This window comes from Gobio gobio (assembly GCF_949357685.1).
Source record: "Gobio gobio genome assembly, chromosome: 13".
Classification (NCBI taxonomy): domain Eukaryota; kingdom Metazoa; phylum Chordata; class Actinopteri; order Cypriniformes; family Gobionidae; genus Gobio; species Gobio gobio.
The window spans coordinates 27,803,467-27,820,224 of record NC_137106.1 but is presented as its reverse complement, the minus strand read 5'-3'; the positions used below and the strand labels follow the sequence as shown (position 1 = coordinate 27,820,224).

At 39.1% G+C, this 16,758-nt stretch overlaps 1 protein-coding gene across 9 annotated transcripts in view; it reads left to right on the top strand.

The window, feature by feature from the left end:
* chst15 (carbohydrate (N-acetylgalactosamine 4-sulfate 6-O) sulfotransferase 15) overlaps positions 1 to 4,302 on the top strand; it is a 52,630-nt gene extending 48,328 nt beyond the window's left edge. For 4 of the 9 annotated variants that reach the window (XM_079833835.1, XM_079833834.1, XM_079833836.1 and 1 more), the window contains 2 exons: positions 3,046 to 3,193; positions 3,334 to 4,302. In XM_079833835.1, coding sequence (XP_079689961.1) covers positions 3,046 to 3,193; positions 3,334 to 3,518 — 333 coding nt within the window. In that variant the 3' untranslated portion in view covers positions 3,519 to 4,302. Of the gene's footprint in view, positions 1 to 2,195; positions 2,275 to 3,045; positions 3,194 to 3,333 lie in introns of all 9 variants that reach the window. The other 5 variants (XR_013817814.1, XR_013817815.1, XM_079833838.1 and 2 more) reach the window with 3 other exon arrangements.
* The last annotated feature ends 12,456 nt before the right edge of the window (positions 4,303 to 16,758 follow it).

The window sequence follows — 16,758 nt, the reverse complement described above, 5'->3', positions numbered from 1 at the left end:
ATGGGCTCAAAAGTGGCTGGTGTGAGTTCAGTGTGATATGATGTAATTGGTTCAGCCACCAGGTGCAGCCGTGTAGATAAGATATACCCACCAGGGGATGAGCTGTTCTGGCTCTTCCCCAAAGCTGTGCAGCCAGTAGATGATCTTCTCCTCTGGTGAAAGCTGTTGGAAGGTGAAATGAAAGCAGTTTTAGAGAAATCTAAACGTGTTTTGAAAAGTACATTGTTTTTCTGCACGGATCTGGGGATTAAAGTCATGAATGTTTGATTTATGGCTGTTATGCTGGTTCAGCTGGTTGATGAACCAGCAAAACTCTGTATCATTGCTGCTTAGTCTGGTAAATTGGATGTAATATAATACAAATAGAGGGTTGTGCACCATTCAGAATTGAATTAAGAATGTATATTATATTCTGAACTGAGGTATCATTTGAATGGTTATTTCACTAAATTAATTGTCATTTTGTGGACCATAGTAAACCATTCATTATAGCATTTCCCAGAATTCCTTGATCACCACACTCTTCAAAATGGAGGCAAACAACAATATATAATCAATAGATGTTAATATTTATTGGTATAATGTTATCAGAATACAGTTGTGTGGTCGACATTTTTTTTTTATCTACACATCAAGAAATAAATAATAAAATTTGTTGTAATTTGTCTCAACTTGGAATTCATACTCAATTGAAAGAGATAAGAATGTTGTCTATTCCTGATAATATAACAATATAATATATTAAAAACATCTGTGTCAGAAGCTATTTTTAAAAAGACATAGTAATTATATCACCATATGATATATAGCAGTACATAAAAATCTGCTATAACACTGAAAAAAATAAAGGATTGTCTCATGTTATTCTGAACCTTTGGGTCCCTCTGTTGGTGAACACATGAAACTAATGGCCAAAAAATAACTTAATAGTTAAGTTAAAATAACCAAAATTAAAGATGTAGACTGTTATATTATTTTTCTCCCTTCAATTACTATTGGTTTTATCTTCAGCATACAGAATGAGAATCTTGCATCTTTAGGAATCACAAAATTAATTTAAGTCTTTCCCCGCGAGCGATTTACAAAAAAGTTGCCAGCCACCGCCACATTGTTTGATCTTTTTAACAAAAATGTAATGTCCCCCAGAATATTTTGTTGTATGAATATCTGAACATGCAATATATCAAAAGAAAGAATAGAGTCTCTGCTTAAATAACTGTTTTATTCTAGCTTAATGCATTCTTTTGTTTAAATGTTTGGAATTTGGGTAGGTTTCATAAAAAAAGCTACATTTTGAGCAAAAAGCTGAGATTTTCGCATTTTTATCAAAGACTATATCCAGATCGGATTCAGAACGATGATCAAAACAGATCGATTCCATCAACCCCCCCCCCTAAAGCTTCACAGTCTACTTCCTGGGTCGACATTTCATTCGGCAACATTCATCAGCAGTTTTGATTTATATGCATTTTAACGTTGATGATCACGTTATTTTACATATGCATCTACCCCCTACCGTATAACAGTAAAAAAAAAAGGAAAGCCGCAAATGTCCGTCAATGGCGGAGAAGCATTGTCTCATAAATGACAGAAATTTCTGTCAATGGCGTGGAAGCATTGTGTCATAAATGATGGAAATTTCCGTCAAAGGCGGGGAAAGAGTTAAAGGGCACTTCAGCGCTGGGAAGATGAATGTGTATTTAAACTGTGTCATTTATGTAGTAGAAATGTGAAATTATTTTTGAATTTGGTGTCTTCTAGACCAGTGGTTCCCAACCACGTTCCTGGAGGACCCCCAACAGTGCACATTTTGCATGTCTCCTCAATCAAACACACCTGATTCAGGTCATCAGCTCATTAGTAGCTACTCCAAGACCTGATGTGGGTGTGTCAGACAAAGGACACATCCAAAATGTGCACTGTTGGGGGTCCTCCAGGAACGTGGTTGGGAACCACTGTTCTAGACTGAGAAAAGACATTTTTGTCTCATGAGGATGAAAGACAACAACTCCCAGAATTCAATTGCTTCGCTGCCCTACGAGGCCACTCCCAAAGCCACGGCTGTTGGTTTTCACTTGCCCACCGCGGCTCCACCCCAACGTCGTTTTGATATTCATAGTATTAAAATAATTTCGTTCAGTTAGACTAGAGAATAGACACTACAATTAATAACTGAACGTTTCTTTTCAATAAAGTGTGAGTGAGCCGAACGAAAGTCACGTCACAGACGCAGCAGGAGTCAGATTTCATTCCTCACCAGAGAGAAGATCTGAGGTAAGCGCAGTCATTCTCGGCGCGTGTCCAGTCTGGCGCGTTATCAGATCATGCCTATGGAAGCTAAACTTACATAGGATTTCATTGAAAAGTTGAAACACTCACTTTACTCCGTACCACTCCGTTATGAATGCCCGAGCTGAGTAGGAGCAGGCATGCACATTTACATTCTGTGAGTGAGATCCCTCCCCTGTGGGCGGGTTGAAAACATGCGGAACTAGCTCCTGTAGTCTCTAGCCTCTGGCCAAAAATCCTCAGATGACGCAAAATGACGATATTTGCGTCAACGGAGGATTTTTTCCAGAAATAAAATGCATAATTCTCTCGTCTCAGGGGGACATGCGGGGGGAAAGTACCATAATTCCAATATACTACCGGGTTTCTACTGATACAAAGCTTAATGCTAAATCACTGAAGTTACCCTTTAAGTTAATATATCAACAGCCCCAGTTTCCGGTAATAAAACGTTTTGAAAACAAGCAGTCATATTTACAGCAGAAATGTGGGACAATAGGTCGAGAACCACTGCCTTAATACATCTCTGACAAAAGATTGTTCTTTTGTAAATGACTGTGTCTATTTTGTTTATGCATTACTACCACTATACAGATAATATGAAGTGTTAGGTCTATGTTGGGAAATGTGCCTTTTACTATGTCTATTTCTGAAACTCTTTAAGCTACCTGTCAATGACCAGCACAACTGGTCTGCTTAATTATGTCTGTCATGAATGCTAAAGAGTGTGGCACTGTATTTGTCCTGTTTTTGTAGGTGAGGCTTCAGGTGGGACTGTATGTCATGTACCTGCTGGACTGGTTGAGTGTTTTCAGTAGAGAGCAGATTCTCATCCTACGACTGGAGGATCATGCTGCCAACCGGAAAATCACTATGCGGAGAGTCTTTGAATTTCTTCAGTTGGGTGAGTACTTCTACATACATAAAGTACATTAATGTGTGTCTGTTTGTTTAACCTCTTAAGTCTTCATAAATTTGTCATTATGTGCAAATAAGTGCAAACATCTATTATTTCACTTGCTTTGTGCTTCATTGACCCTTCAGGTCCTCTTACCCTGCAGAAGGAAGCAGACATCACGAAGAGCCCCGCCTCCAACACCAGACGACCAGCCGATCGAAATCTTGGCCCAATGCTATCCATAACCAAGGAGATCCTGCAGAACTTCTACAGGCCTTTTAACCAGCACCTGGCACAGGTGCTAAAGGACCCTGCCTTTCTCTGGATGTAGCCCTGAGGAAATGAACAGACATATATTATTGTAATAGATAAAAGTGATACAAATTAAACTCTTAGATTTGTTAAACCGGCACTGGGTGGCTGGTATCACCTTTGGGCAGAATTTAAATTAAAGCAAAGGTTTTATATATAGTGATACCACTGAAATTATTTTTTTTCTTTGGTTATTTGGTGCTGGACACTTACATTATTGCACTTTGATACTCTTGAGAGTATTTGGTCACAATGACCACTGAGAAATGAATAGACAATTTATTTAGTCACCATGACCACTGAGAATAATAGACCATTTAAAAAAAGAAATGGATCTGTTATATGGATCTGGAAGGTAATGAAATTGAAAGCATGCATTACACAACAGAAAACGGTAGCAGTCAAAATGAATATAAAAACAACAACAAATAATAAAACAATGTTGTCAATGTTTTGGCTGTTATATAGCTTTAAGTTTAGCAGAATGCAACCTCTGTTCAATGTAAAACAAGACCATATAAAGGATTGTGGAAAGTGCACAAAAGCCATGGACATTGTACTAGGTGAATGACATCTGGTGTCACTGTAATGTAATTTTAATGTTGTAATCTGTGTGATTGTACAGAGATAAGGGCAAGAATTGATTAATTCCTACTTAATTCAACTTTGATATCTTCTGATTGAATTGCAATAGTTTTTATTCCTTTTTTGTCTAAAACTTAATTTGTCAGAAAAAACAGTGATGGTAAGATTATTCAAAAAATAAATCAATACATTTAAAAATAAAAATTTTATGTAACCTAAGTGTCTTACTCAAGTCACTGATAATATAGCCTACATGGAAACTAATAGGCCTATTAAAGGAACACGCCGACTTTTTGGCACTTTAGCTTATTCACCGTATCCCCCAGAGTTAAGCCGCGTTTCCACCGCAGGAACTTTCCCCAGGAACTTTGGGGTGGTACCTGGTGTGTTTCGACCGCAGGAACCAGGGTCTAAATGAAGTTACGGGTAAATATTTCCCCCTCCAAACGGCCCTGCTCGTGAGGTAGTAATTTTTCAAAGTTCGGGAACTTTCGGGGGTGGGACTTGGGCGCCTAACATGCTGATTGGTTGACTCCATGCAGCATTTTATTTCAACTGGCATTTTTAAAAGTCTTTTGCGAGGTTCGTTCAGCGTTCAGTAAATATCAGTCTTGCTCTTTCTGTCCAATGGCGCGCGTTCGTCTCAGCAATCTCACGGTCAATGTCCGTAATAGCTGATAATAACATACGTTGTCTTATTTTAAATCTAGCTTTACGAGCTTTCAGAATACGCTTTAGTATCAGTGCTCGTCTCTTTTCCACCGTTTTGTTAATGATATTTAGTAAACCAATACATAACCAGCAAAAGCAGTGCTGCTTCCATCTCCTCGTTATTGTTGCAGACAGTGTCGCACAAAAATGATTTCTGTCCGTCGCTGACTGGGAGGAACAGTCGCGCGCAGTCCCATGTCTCTGGACTAATTTGCCTAATCTTCACGGTACTTTAGACCGTAGTGGAAACGCAGACAGTAGCAGGTCTGGGGGGAAAAAAGTTCCTGGTACAAATTGTTCCGGGTAATTTCGGTGGAAACGGGGCTTTAGATAAGTCCATTCATACAATTCTCATCTCTGTGCGTGCCATAACTCTGTCTGACGAACCCACTGCTAGTCTAGCTTAGCACAAAGACTGGAGGTAAACGTCTCCGTCTAGCCTACTACTCAATTAGTGACAAAATAACATTTCTTATTTACATCGTGTACTAATGCAAGCAGGTTTTTGAGCCTGTAAGTTCCAGTGCTCTTTCACGGGTAGAAGGTTGGAAAAACACGGGTTACGAGTTGCCTGGAACGCAGCATAAGACCGACGGAAAATAAAAAGTAGTTTTTTTCTAGACCGATATGACTAGGAACTATACTCTCATTCTGGCGTAATTATCAAGGAACTTTGCTGCCGTATTACGCAGCACCGGAAAATAGTCCCCAGCACACTCTCTGTGCAAGCAGGATGTAATGTTGGTTGTGTTGACGGAAGTTAGCCTATTTTCAGGGGCTGTGTAATATCATTGCGCCGCTGCACTCATGGTACGGCAGCAAAGGTTTTTTTTTTAAAGGGTAACTAAACCCCTGCTCAGAGCTTAAAGGGGCTATATGCGTTTTTCTGAAATTTAAACTCGCGACTGACACCTGTGGCCAAAAAACAGAACTGCTCTCATTTTCTGATCGCTCTCGCAGCGGTGGTGACGTCACATCCGCAGACAGCGCGGGAAAAGACGACCCGCCAGAAAATAGGAAAAATAGGATACAGGCTTATAGGTGCACCCACTGTGAGCGGACAAGGTGTCAGTATGCTCATCAGGAGATGTTTGAGTCATAAATGGTAAAATAAAAAGGCTATTGTTACGTTTATTTTGGGGAAAAAGTTGCATATAGCCCCTTTAACTCCACCCACTGGCAATTTTCAAAAAATGCTGGAAAAGTGGGCAGAGCCCGGCGGACACAGAGGGGACGAACCGAGGGCGGGGCTGAGCGGAGGGCGTGCACCTGAGACCCGCAGGGACGGGTTGATTGACAGCTGTCTGACTCGCGAGTCGCAAAGATGGAGAATGACTGGAGTGACGCCAGCTTTGCAACAGAGCGGTCATTTCTCCTACCTTCACCTGAAGTGGAGGAGGGTGGATTGTCTGTAGACATAAACCCGGAGCCTTATCAATGCGAGCCGCTGCTCAAACTACGTTAACTCCCGATGCCGACGATGCTAGTGAAGCAGCCGCGCAAGAGAACTGACCTAATCTATCTGCGTCCGCGGCAACCAACCACTTGCGTGTCAGGGTTTGAAAGCGCGTCTCATGTATGAAAATTATCTGTACACATGACGGGCGGCAATAAAATCGCAAGAAAAGCCTGACGTGTACTGACAACTGCATTATTTAACCGTATTTTCTTCAATACAATGTTAAAGCATGTGTCAAGTGAGTTTCATTCATGTTAGGCTTGTTTGAGATGCGCCTCGCCTCGCCTGCAGTTCAGCCGAGACTAGGCGGCTGCAGTGAGGGGAGGAGTGAAAAAAGTGCAGGCAAGCCGGACAGATCTCTCTTCTCGTAGTGGATCCGACACCTGCGAGATCAAAGGCGGATATCGCGGGATTCACTCTCGTGCGCTTTGTTGCTGATAAACTGGATGTTATTTAAGTTCTGTTACTTTTATATGAAAATAAATATTATGAACAAGACACCTAAAGTTTTTGTTATTTATTTCCATTTGAAAGACGTGTTTATCAATCATTTTGACTTTAATTAGGCCTACATACATGTTTTTATATATATATTTTTATAAATATGACAACAATCACATAACCCACAGAGAGATCGCCTTTGCTAGAGAGTTTGGGAATATTCACACATAAAAACATGATCTCAGAGTTTTAAAATCAAACATTTTAAAAAAAGAACCATACATCACGGTTGTTTAAACCAATAAGCATTAAGCTGTGTCGTCAGCAAGTCGTTTCCCATCATGCTTTTGCTCCGCGCAGTCGGTGGAGAGCAGCTGCGCTCGACTGCAGAATCCGACACATCCGCCTTTCGCTCGCGAGAGTTTTTTGACATACGTCAGCATGACATCAGAGCAAGGCGGACCGCCCTCGGACACTTTTCTAACCGGAATGCATCTCGCGCTGATCACCGGTGATCGGTTCTGCGCAGATTTCGCTCATCTCAAACAAGCCTAATGTTTCCACTTCATGTAATATGACAGTTCCAAGACAGTTCATACTGGAGTAAAGCCGTTCTCATCATGTGATTGGGGGAAACATTTCTGAGGGCGTGGTGAGCTCGTGCCAGGGGCGCGGATAGTGAGCCGTTGGAGGCATGTCTATGGTTGGAGGTACCATCCTACGTCACGATGTACCACAACGTCCAATAGGAAAATTCAACTGCAGTAGCCACCGTTCAACCTTAAGAGGGCAGCACTTTGGCGGTTTTACACCATATTTTATAGAATTAAAACACTTTATACTCAAATGTCAAAACATTTACTCGAATCAATGAACAGCATTAATAAAGCCCCAGTATTACAGATCATTAACTAAAAAAAGTTGGTTTAGGGTTTAGTTACCCTTTAACAACTATTACCGGTACTTTGTGTTGTTGGCCAGATAAAACGACACAGAAAAGAAAAACGGACATGAGAATTTTTCAGTGTACCAAAATGCTACAAATATACATACAAGTAGCCTACTTATGGCTGCATTATTTGTGTCCCCTTCATGGCCCTTTTTATGTTAATTGTCCCCCCCAACTCTTGGATGAAATTTACGCCCATGGGCTGGAGGATGAAGGGGCGAGGGAACATCAGAAATTTGGGGTCACGTTACGGCAGTCCTTTCATTCTTCTCCAAATACACTTTGGTAACGCAAACGCTACAGACGGTGGGTATCGCTGCGTTATCGTCGTGGCCGCAAGGGCGCTCGTGAGCGCTCTACATCCTCGTGGACTTCACACACACAGACAAGGCCATCTTGACAGGAACACGGTAGTTCTGCGTACTCGGACGCCCTAGCTTACTCATTTGCCTTTTGCTTACTATACGGTAGTATTAAAAATACAGAATAAGTTTTAACGCTGCAGCGGATAGTTTAAATATGCATACGTTAGCCGTGTGTAAGAATTGAGTTATGCCAGCTAGATTTGAACCACAACTTACATTTCTGTTGGTTGCTCAAAAGTATGAGAAGTTCTGGAATGCATTTCATAAATCATATGGACTATAAGGACCACAATTGCCATTCAAGAAACTGGACTGAGAGGTGAGTAACGTTAGCCTATCGTTTTTTTTTTGGTGAACATGCTATCGAAATTAGCGTAAATATGATTTTACGAGTTTATAAATAAATATTAGTTTAAAATTGGACATGAACGCCCTCTCGAGTGGTATTTACGTTACCTCTAGGAAGCTCAGTTTTGATAGCCTAAAAAATTGTGGACTAACTTACGCGCCTTCACTTTCTTCCGTTGACGTAATTGAAGCCGCCAGTGTTGACGATTTCCTGCCTAAAAGCTCACCAAAACCCGCCCACTCCAAGAAAAAAACAGCACAAATCTTTAACAGCCAGAATAATGTGATAGAATTGTCAAAACAGGGAATACATTAAATGCAATGAGCAAAAAACTAAAATGTCCAATTAGAAACTGTCAAAACGGCAATCAAGATGTTAACCGGTGTTTTAACACTCAGAAAAACGCATGCATAAGTTGTTTAACAGCAATAAGCCAATTTAAGCGCAAAACGAGTCCAATTTAAGAGATCGGATTAGGAAAAAGCAACAAAATTGGCAAGCATTCCACACATGTAACGTGGAGTCACACCACTGCCAAAATGCGCCATTCATTACTGCATAATCCGCCAACAAAAAAATAACAACAATGCGCTTACCTTTGTGTTGCGCTTCTAGAACTACAGTAAATATTTTGTGAAAAAGTTACAGAACATAACGCACTTAGCACAGTCAAAACTGATTAATTGTTTATTCAGACCTCTTTCAGCAGCTGTCGGGGACGTGTAGAGTGCAGAGTCTAGACGGTTTAAAAGTTGCAGGTGTCCAATCAGTGTGCACATGATGATGGACAGGATAGTCCATCCTGTCCAAACCCCATATTCGATTACAAATTAAAGTCAGTCAACTGTGCTCTCAGAGTTGGTTATTATTTATATAGTCACCCACTACAAATTGGCCTATACACACAGGTGTAATCCATGTTTTGAGAGTCACTCTCCCTCTGTTTATTGTAGATACAACGTAGCCTACTGTATATTTAAGCCAATGGCATAGCGATTACATGAAGTAGCCGTCTGCCTTGCTGATCGCTGATTGGCTGTAAGTGCCTGCTCGTCATCAACACCAGCAGCTGATACTGCATGGGCCTGTCATGTTGACTGATTTTATGCTGTACATGCACACTTGAGGTTTGTCTATTAACCAATTAGACTATAAAATGCAGATATTTGAAACCGCCGAACTGACCCCAAACCACCCCAAAGCCAATTTTTACCTGCACAATCAAATTCAAAACCCACCCACCCTCCCAATCTGGCAACACTGTATGGCTCTGACATCTTGGAGCCCATGTCTGCACAGTAGTTTTACTGCTACAATGCTTTGTGAAATACTCTTGGAGCAAAAATTTAGGAGTCCTAAAATTAGGACTGACACGGCCATTATTTTTAAGAGTTTCTCTTAAATCGGCAAGTCAGGAGATCATTTTAGCCTTAAGATGTTTTGTGAATATGGTCCCTGTACCTTAATTTAGATGGAAAAATGTAGCCACAAAAAACTAAACAAAAAATCACACAATTTTGGTGGAATTATAAAAAAACAACAAAAACAAAAAACATGTAAATATATATATATATATATACACATACATACAGGGCTCAACATTAATGCTTGTCCGCTTGTACGGGACAAGCACATTTTTTTGAAGGGGCAAGTGAAAGACAATTTTACTTGCCAGATCGTCCAAGTATCCTGATTAAAACATCAATAACAAAAAATAACTAGCGAATCACCAAAATGCAAGAATAATTCTGCATTCATATAGTGTAAGTAGCGATCCATAGTGGATAATAATATATAATGTATAATGAACTGACGGTAACAAGGTTCCGCTGCAGCCTCTTCATGCAGAAGTTTTTATATTTATAACATATGGTAGAGTTAAACAACATCACACAACCAAGAGTGCTGTTTTCCTGAATACCATCACGACTGAAAATGTGACACGGATTTCATATGACAGTTCCATAAACAATTAATTACCATTAAGTCACTTACATTTTAGACGCAATATTGACTGATTTTGTTCTATTTCAGCAGAGAAAAAAGTTCCAAACAAAGATTCCAAACAACAAAGTTTCAAACAGCAGAACCATAACACGCATCTCACAGCAACAGTGCATTACTGAATGATTTAGCGTTTTGAAAGAATCGGTTGAATCAAAGATTCAATGACCTATTCGTAAACGACTGCCTCATTCTTGGAACGAATCAGCCGTTTGAATGAATCATTTGAATGAATGACTCAATGACTCACTCATTAAGACCATAGACTGTACAAAAATATGGACGTAGTGTCCGTGACTTCACCCATAGGATTCTGATGAGCAGTTTTGAAGCGTAAAGTAGGGTCGAGCTGGCCGTTGCCATCTTGGCAGCGCGTCATCGCGCTTCACTCCCGGATAACAGAAAATGGGCAAAAAGGCGGGACGTGGGCGGAGCTGAAGTGACGTGATGACTAACAGACAGCAGATAAATGGCTATCCACCTGTCACTCGAAGTGGCCACGCCCTTAATTATGCAGAATTTTAATGCTTTATATAATGTAAACTTCAAAAAATGTAATGTAATGTAAAAAAAAATTCACCCCCCTCACAGTTGTCATGAAGGGCAAAATTAGCCGTATAGACCAAAACCACAATTTGTACCAGGCTGTAAACATGTTTTAATCTGCTGTAAAGTTGGGCATTTGAACATGGGGCTCAATGAGATTCTGCTCCCTTCTGGAGCCTGAATTTGAAAATCAAGGTAAATTGTACTTAATTTGTCTTCTTGGAAACATGCAAGTATCTTCTGTTGCTTCTGAAGGGCAATACTAAATGAAAAAAAATTCTATTTAAACAAGATAAGAAAAATTTGGACATCTTCACCCTGTTAAAAAGTTATCTTAATGCATCGAGTTTCCTTCTGGAGCATCAGTGAATGTTTGAACCTTTTTTTAATAGTTGTGCTTGAGTCCCCAAATTGTTTCCTATAGCTCAAACAGTAGAGCGTGGCGCTAGCAACGCCAAGGTTCCCAGGGAAAGCAAGAACTGACAAAATGTAAAATGTGTACCTTGAATGCAATGTAAGTCGCTTTGGATAAAAGCGTCTGCCAAATGCATAAATGTAAATGTAAATGTCCTCAGTGTGAAAAGATCTTAAAATTGTACAGTCATTGCTGGAGAGGGTTCAAATACTATTTTTGAAAAAATAAAAAAATATTTTTTTTTCTTTTTAATTCAATTAATTCAATTGGATAGAATAATATTATTTATCGCTGTACGTGAACATGACTGAAATTAAATATTTTCTTTTACCTGTATCTTTTCTCGGGTATCTCTGTGGTGAAACACCGTCTCTGTGGTAGTCACTCATGAATGGTTATTTTATTGCGTTGGTCATAATTGTCTTTGGCTGCATTATATTGACTTCCTTATTCAGAATATGATCAGAGATAGCATATGTGGACGTGTTCGGAGAAATTAGCCATTCAAAAATTATATTTTAACTATCAGTATGTTTAAATGAGTGAAATGACTGAAGTCAGTAAAAGTCAGTAAAATTAATCTACAGTATCAATGCTGCGTATGGCTGAAGTTACACACAATACAATATGTATAAAGAGAGCCTATTTTATCTAAATCAAGTGCGTAGCAACCATTATAGCCTGCATTTTACAACTATTAAGAGCAAATTGTGAGTGATGAATCATTCATAAACAGCATCACTACTTGCACGCCACAGCGCGCAGCCTCCTATAGGCCTAAGATAAAACTGAAAATGTTCTATAGCCTATATTTATTTTTGTAATGTAAGTTATTTGTAAATTAACCAAAGTAATAGCCTACTATACATTGTTTATTTTCATCATGTAACTTGAAATGTGTGCTAAATAAGAGAAGTGATTTTTCTGTACGTTGTTTATTTTTGTAATGCAAGTTATAATTTGTACATTAAACAAATTCTTCAATACATTTTTGTCATGTAAATTAATATGTGTAAATGAAAATAAATTGGTAGTATATACATTACTTAAAGTACTTTTACAACTTTTTATACAATATAACTTAAGTTTAACATCAGAAAAAAAGAAAGAAATTTAAATTAACAACTAAAAAAGAAAAAAACATTTGTTTGTACACTTTAATTGAGCTGATCGGGAGACGCTGGACCGGGATGGGCTGTTGTACCACACCTGCTATTGGCCATTTAACGCCGCTCAGTTCTGTGTTGCCAAGTCTGGAATTGGGCTATACTTTTACACTGTTGCTCTGAGTTGTTTGTATTAGTCCAGAGGTTTAAGTTGTCTTTACTTTAGCAATAGTTTTTTCGTCCACCCCCCGCATTTTGGCCTGCCTTCACAGGCACGCTTTCCCAGCGTTATCCAATACAGTCAGCTGAGTGGGTCTTGCGGAACAGCAGCTTTGACTCTCCCTAGTGAAGTGAAGCCGCCAGTGTCCAAATTTGGTGCTGACATCTTGGGTCTCGAGTCTGCGCAGTAGCAACTTGGAGCCAATGTCTGCACAGTAGTGAGTGTGAAGATGAGCTGCGATATCAAGGTCCCACCCAGACTCCGCCTAATCAAAACTTTTTGTGGAATAAACAGTTATGGAAATGTAGAGATTAAAGTTAAAGCTCCAATCTCCTCCCGAAAAATGTCCGTTAGTGCCTCAGTGACTACTACGCTCAGAGAAGCTGTCAATCTCAGCTGACAATCATAACGTCACACCCCGCTTTTATAGCATCAAATAACTAACTAAAGCAACAATTATTTAAAGAACGAACACTTGAACTAATCAGCGTGATAAAAACAGCCTAAAATGACAGAAACCACCTTTGGGAGAAGATGTATTTGAAGTGTAATTTGATTGTTTAGTTTCTCTATGTCCCATTAGAACAGGGTTTTTCAAACTTGATGATGCCAAAGACCCTCAAATATGATAAACCTTTTATAAGGGACCCCCTTCTTAAAATACATATATATGTGACCCTGGACCACAAAACCAGTCATAACAAGCTTTACATTGATGTGTGGTTTGTTGGGATAGGACAATGTTTGGCTGAGATACAACTATTGAAAATCTGGAATCTGAGGGAGCAAAAAAATCTAAATATTGAGAAAATCGCTTTTAATGTTGTCCAAATGAAGTCCTTAGCAATGCATATTACTACTTATTATACATTTTTTAATATATTTACCATGGGACATTTACAAAATATCTTCATGGAACATGATCTTTATTCTTTACTTAATATTCTAATGATTTTTGGCATAAAAGAAAAATCAATAATTTGGACCCATACTATGTATTGTTGGCTATTGCCACAAATGTACCCGTGCGAGTGCGACTTAAGACACGGGTCATAATCTTATGGTTTTGGGGTCACATATTTTTATGTACGAAAAAACATTTAAACTGTTAGATAAATAGAAAGTGAGTGACATTATGAATACAACATATTGTTTCCAAACTTAAATTGGCTTTACTTAATGTTGGATGTATAAATCTGAAGAAGCATTTTTTATTAATTATTACTTGTATAAGCACCTTTCACAATAAATGTATCTATAAGCAGCTTACGTACTGCGTTGAGAATACTGCCTTACATCCCCAGTGAGCAAGATAAAGGGGACTATAGTAAGAAAAACTCACTAGAAAGATAGAAAGCAAACATACACAATTCTTAAATTCAGTTAGAATGTTCGGTAGACTTTAACCATTTTTGCTTTGTCTTATTATTCTCTGAAATTTTCTGGGGACCCCTTAGAACCTTCTGGAGGCCCCCTGGGGGTCCCCAAACCCCAGTTTGAAAACCCCTGCATTAAATGTCAGAGATGCATGCTTTGTCCGTCATTTACAGCCGCATCCAAGGCAGTAAGTTCATTACGTTTTCATTACAGGTTACAAAGCAGGGGCGTCCAAAGTCCGGTCCGCGGGCCAAATGCAGTAGTTATAACCTTAACCCACTTCCAGTTCCTCTGCCTTGACACAAGTCATTGCCTGATAAGCCAGCAAGGCAACAGTCAGCTGCCTAGGTTTTGGGATGCAGCCAACATTTGCTGCACATGTCATTAAAGAAACGAATGCATATGAATAATCATTTGAAGCGTATTTTATGTTTTACGCACAGCGAAAGCCTGTATTTAATTGAAATTCCAGAATTGCAAGCAAGCCGACTATCTATTTCCTTCAGTACTCCGTCTGGGATTGCAGTATATTCTCTGGTTTTCTCCAGTGAAATTTTAACTGGTCCAATCAGCGAACAGCTGGAGTGGCTGAGAACGATGATGTTGATGTCGTGCGCTAGTTTGAGATGACGTGCGTCACAACCAAACGTTAGCGATCCAGGGGTGCGTTTCCCGTACAACGATGCAACTCGCTGGTTTAACTACCATGGTACGATGCATCTTTAAAGAAATCAACTAGCTAGTCACTACTGTTTCCCGAAACCATGGTACCTGTGTCGCAAAACCATGGTTTGAACCACATTGGTTGGAGCTGTCGTTATGACGTTCTTCTTCTTCTTCTTCGATCTAATGGCGGACTGGTGCTATGAGCACATATCGCCACCTGCTGTAAATTTGGTTTTTTCCTCTTTTCGACTGCGCTTTCTTAGTGACGATGTGGAGTAATTACGTTAACAACTCAACATTCATTCTTTGCACAATGAAATATAAACATATATAAACACAATGTTGTCTTCTCTGATCCCAAAAATCTATAACTATTAATTTCACAATTTCATATTTATTAATTTCTTATTGAATAGTGATAGATCAGCACAATTAAAATGAAAATAAATGATGGGTTTTACTGTTGATCAATGATCACTGTGATTGTTATACTATTGTGTACACCTGTTGCATATTTTGCTTAAGATCATCAGCCTACCTATTTAAGTCCCCTTGCCATACAGCTATGTGTTCATATGACCTATATGACAATGACACGAAAACCACAATTTTCAAAAAATTAAGTTACAGTTCTTTTGGAGGAGGTGGAGAATAAAAAAACAGCTATTTTCAAAGCTGAAAAATTGTGTAACAAATGCTGATAAAAAAAAAAAAATCCTGGGCAGAAATCACCCAAAAAAGAAATGCTTCTGCCTATTCCTTTTCAGACTTTATGTTGATTTATGTCATCATTTGTTAAATGTTTAAATGTCAGAATAAAATAAATCTGATTCTGCCTACGTTTCCTTAGCGCTAAGCACTGCATGTGTTGCGTAGGCCTATATGTGTAATGCTACAGTACAGATACAATTTAATATTTAAGGGTAAACCCCTTTTTGTAAAATATTGTTATATGACCATTTGTCTTTGGGAATTTAACAAAGCCACTTGCACACTCGTTTCTTCGCACAAACGAAACCAAGACTGCGTCCCAACCAGCATAAATAATCCTTTCGGAGGGCACTTCGAAGGGAGAATAATTGCGATCGTCACGCTATTATATCGTTTCAAATAATTTGTAATGAAGAAAGCAAATTGTGTTAAACCTAGGCACCTCGACTTTAAGTCATCCAAATTACTTAAAGTAGATGGTGAAACCTTCGAAAGAAATAGGCTATAGGGTCGATAGCTCTAAATAGAACACATCCCAGCTGCTGCGAAATCAATGACGTCGACACGACAAACTAACAAGGAACTATACTTCTAACCACAGGTCAAGAGCTGTCGTTCCAACCACACAAGTTTGCGATGCAGTTTGCGAACGTTCGTTGGAACGATGGTTTCGGGAAACACCAAATCGTTGAACTATGCTGATAACGACGGAACTTGCGACCATAGTTGGCCAACGATGCTTTCGGGAAACGCACCCCAGAGTGGCTCTTGGCAGATCCAATAGTTTTAAACTTCAACTGAGTGCCCGCCTTCAAGGAAGTTAACGCTTGTCAATGGAGAGTTACCAGACTCTCTGTACAAATGAAATGTACGAGAGTCTGGTAGGACCTGGCTAGTCAAACTGACGTACTGTATATCATTTTTTTTTATATAATTTTTTTCCTGTACTTATTTGCATGTTGTTGTTCCAGTAATTGTATCTTGTATAGGCAGTGTATATTCTTATTAATATAAAAAATGTGCCTCACATTTTGTACATTTTTAGCATGGTTAGCATTTTTGTCTGTGTCCTAAAGGATAATTCCAAAAATGTAATTTCATTTCCTTTGACTCAGAGTATGGGGGAAAAATAACTATAGAAGTCAATGGGGCTCATCAATTGTACCTGGTTACCAACATTCTTCAAAATACCTTCTTTTGTGCTCCTCAGAATAAAGAAATTCATACAGATTTGGCCTGGGACAACTTAATGAGTAAATAAATGATGACACAATTTTCATTTTTGTTTGAACCATCCCTTTAAATTCAGAGCCTGGTGCTTGGTTTTAAACGTAGTTATGCAATATTACCACTAA